The sequence below is a fragment of the Penaeus monodon genome, chromosome 31, assembly GCF_015228065.2.
Source record: "Penaeus monodon isolate SGIC_2016 chromosome 31, NSTDA_Pmon_1, whole genome shotgun sequence".
Taxonomy (NCBI): Eukaryota; Metazoa; Arthropoda; class Malacostraca; order Decapoda; family Penaeidae; genus Penaeus; species Penaeus monodon.
Genome location: NC_051416.1, coordinates 15,230,995 through 15,231,601, shown reverse-complemented (window position 1 = coordinate 15,231,601; position 607 = coordinate 15,230,995). Strand labels below are relative to the sequence as shown.

General features: G+C 46.5%; 1 protein-coding gene across 1 annotated transcript in view; it reads left to right on the top strand.

Moving 5' to 3' along the window:
• LOC119593048 (discoidin domain-containing receptor 2-like) overlaps positions 1-607 on the top strand; it is a 26,281-nt gene that overhangs the window by 8,048 nt on the left and 17,626 nt on the right. The window contains exon 4 of the mRNA XM_037941949.1: positions 388-535. Within this exon, the coding sequence (XP_037797877.1) occupies positions 388-535 (148 nt within the window). The remainder of the gene's footprint in view (positions 1-387; positions 536-607) is intronic.

Below are 607 nucleotides of genomic sequence, written 5' to 3'. Positions count from 1 at the left end.
AATGTATAAACATTTTGGTGTTGGATACTACTTTCCAGCTGCTTGTTTTCATCGGAATCTCCATTACTTTATTCTTGTGGATTTTTTTTTTTCATTCTTACCTGTTTGTCATCTTATTCATTGTCTCATTCTCCTTTATGCCGTTCTCAGCCTCTGTCATTTGTGTGTTCATTCTGCCATTCCTTTCGCCCGTTCCTCTCATTCTTCTAAGTTCGTTTATTATCTTTTTTCGTTACACTTTCTCCACTGATCTTCACTCCAACCCTCTTCAAACCCTTCCTTAACTCTCCTCCTCCTCTTCCGTTCTCTCCAATGCGCCCTCATTTCAGACCAGTTCTTTCCCTTGCCGTTTCCACCGTTCTCAACCGTCTCCCTCTCCCCCTGCAGCTCCTCGAAGGGAATTCAAACACCTACCTCGCCCAGAGCTCTCAGCTGAGCCCCCCCATCATAGCCTCGAGGGTGAGGTTCGTCCCTTTCAGCCACTACTCCCTCACCGTCTGCATGAGGGTTGAGGTCTACGGATGCCGGTACACAGGTCAGTCTTGGAGAATAACGGTCGTAACGGTTTGTAAAAGGGGGGGTGGTTGAATTTGAATCCAAAAGTATG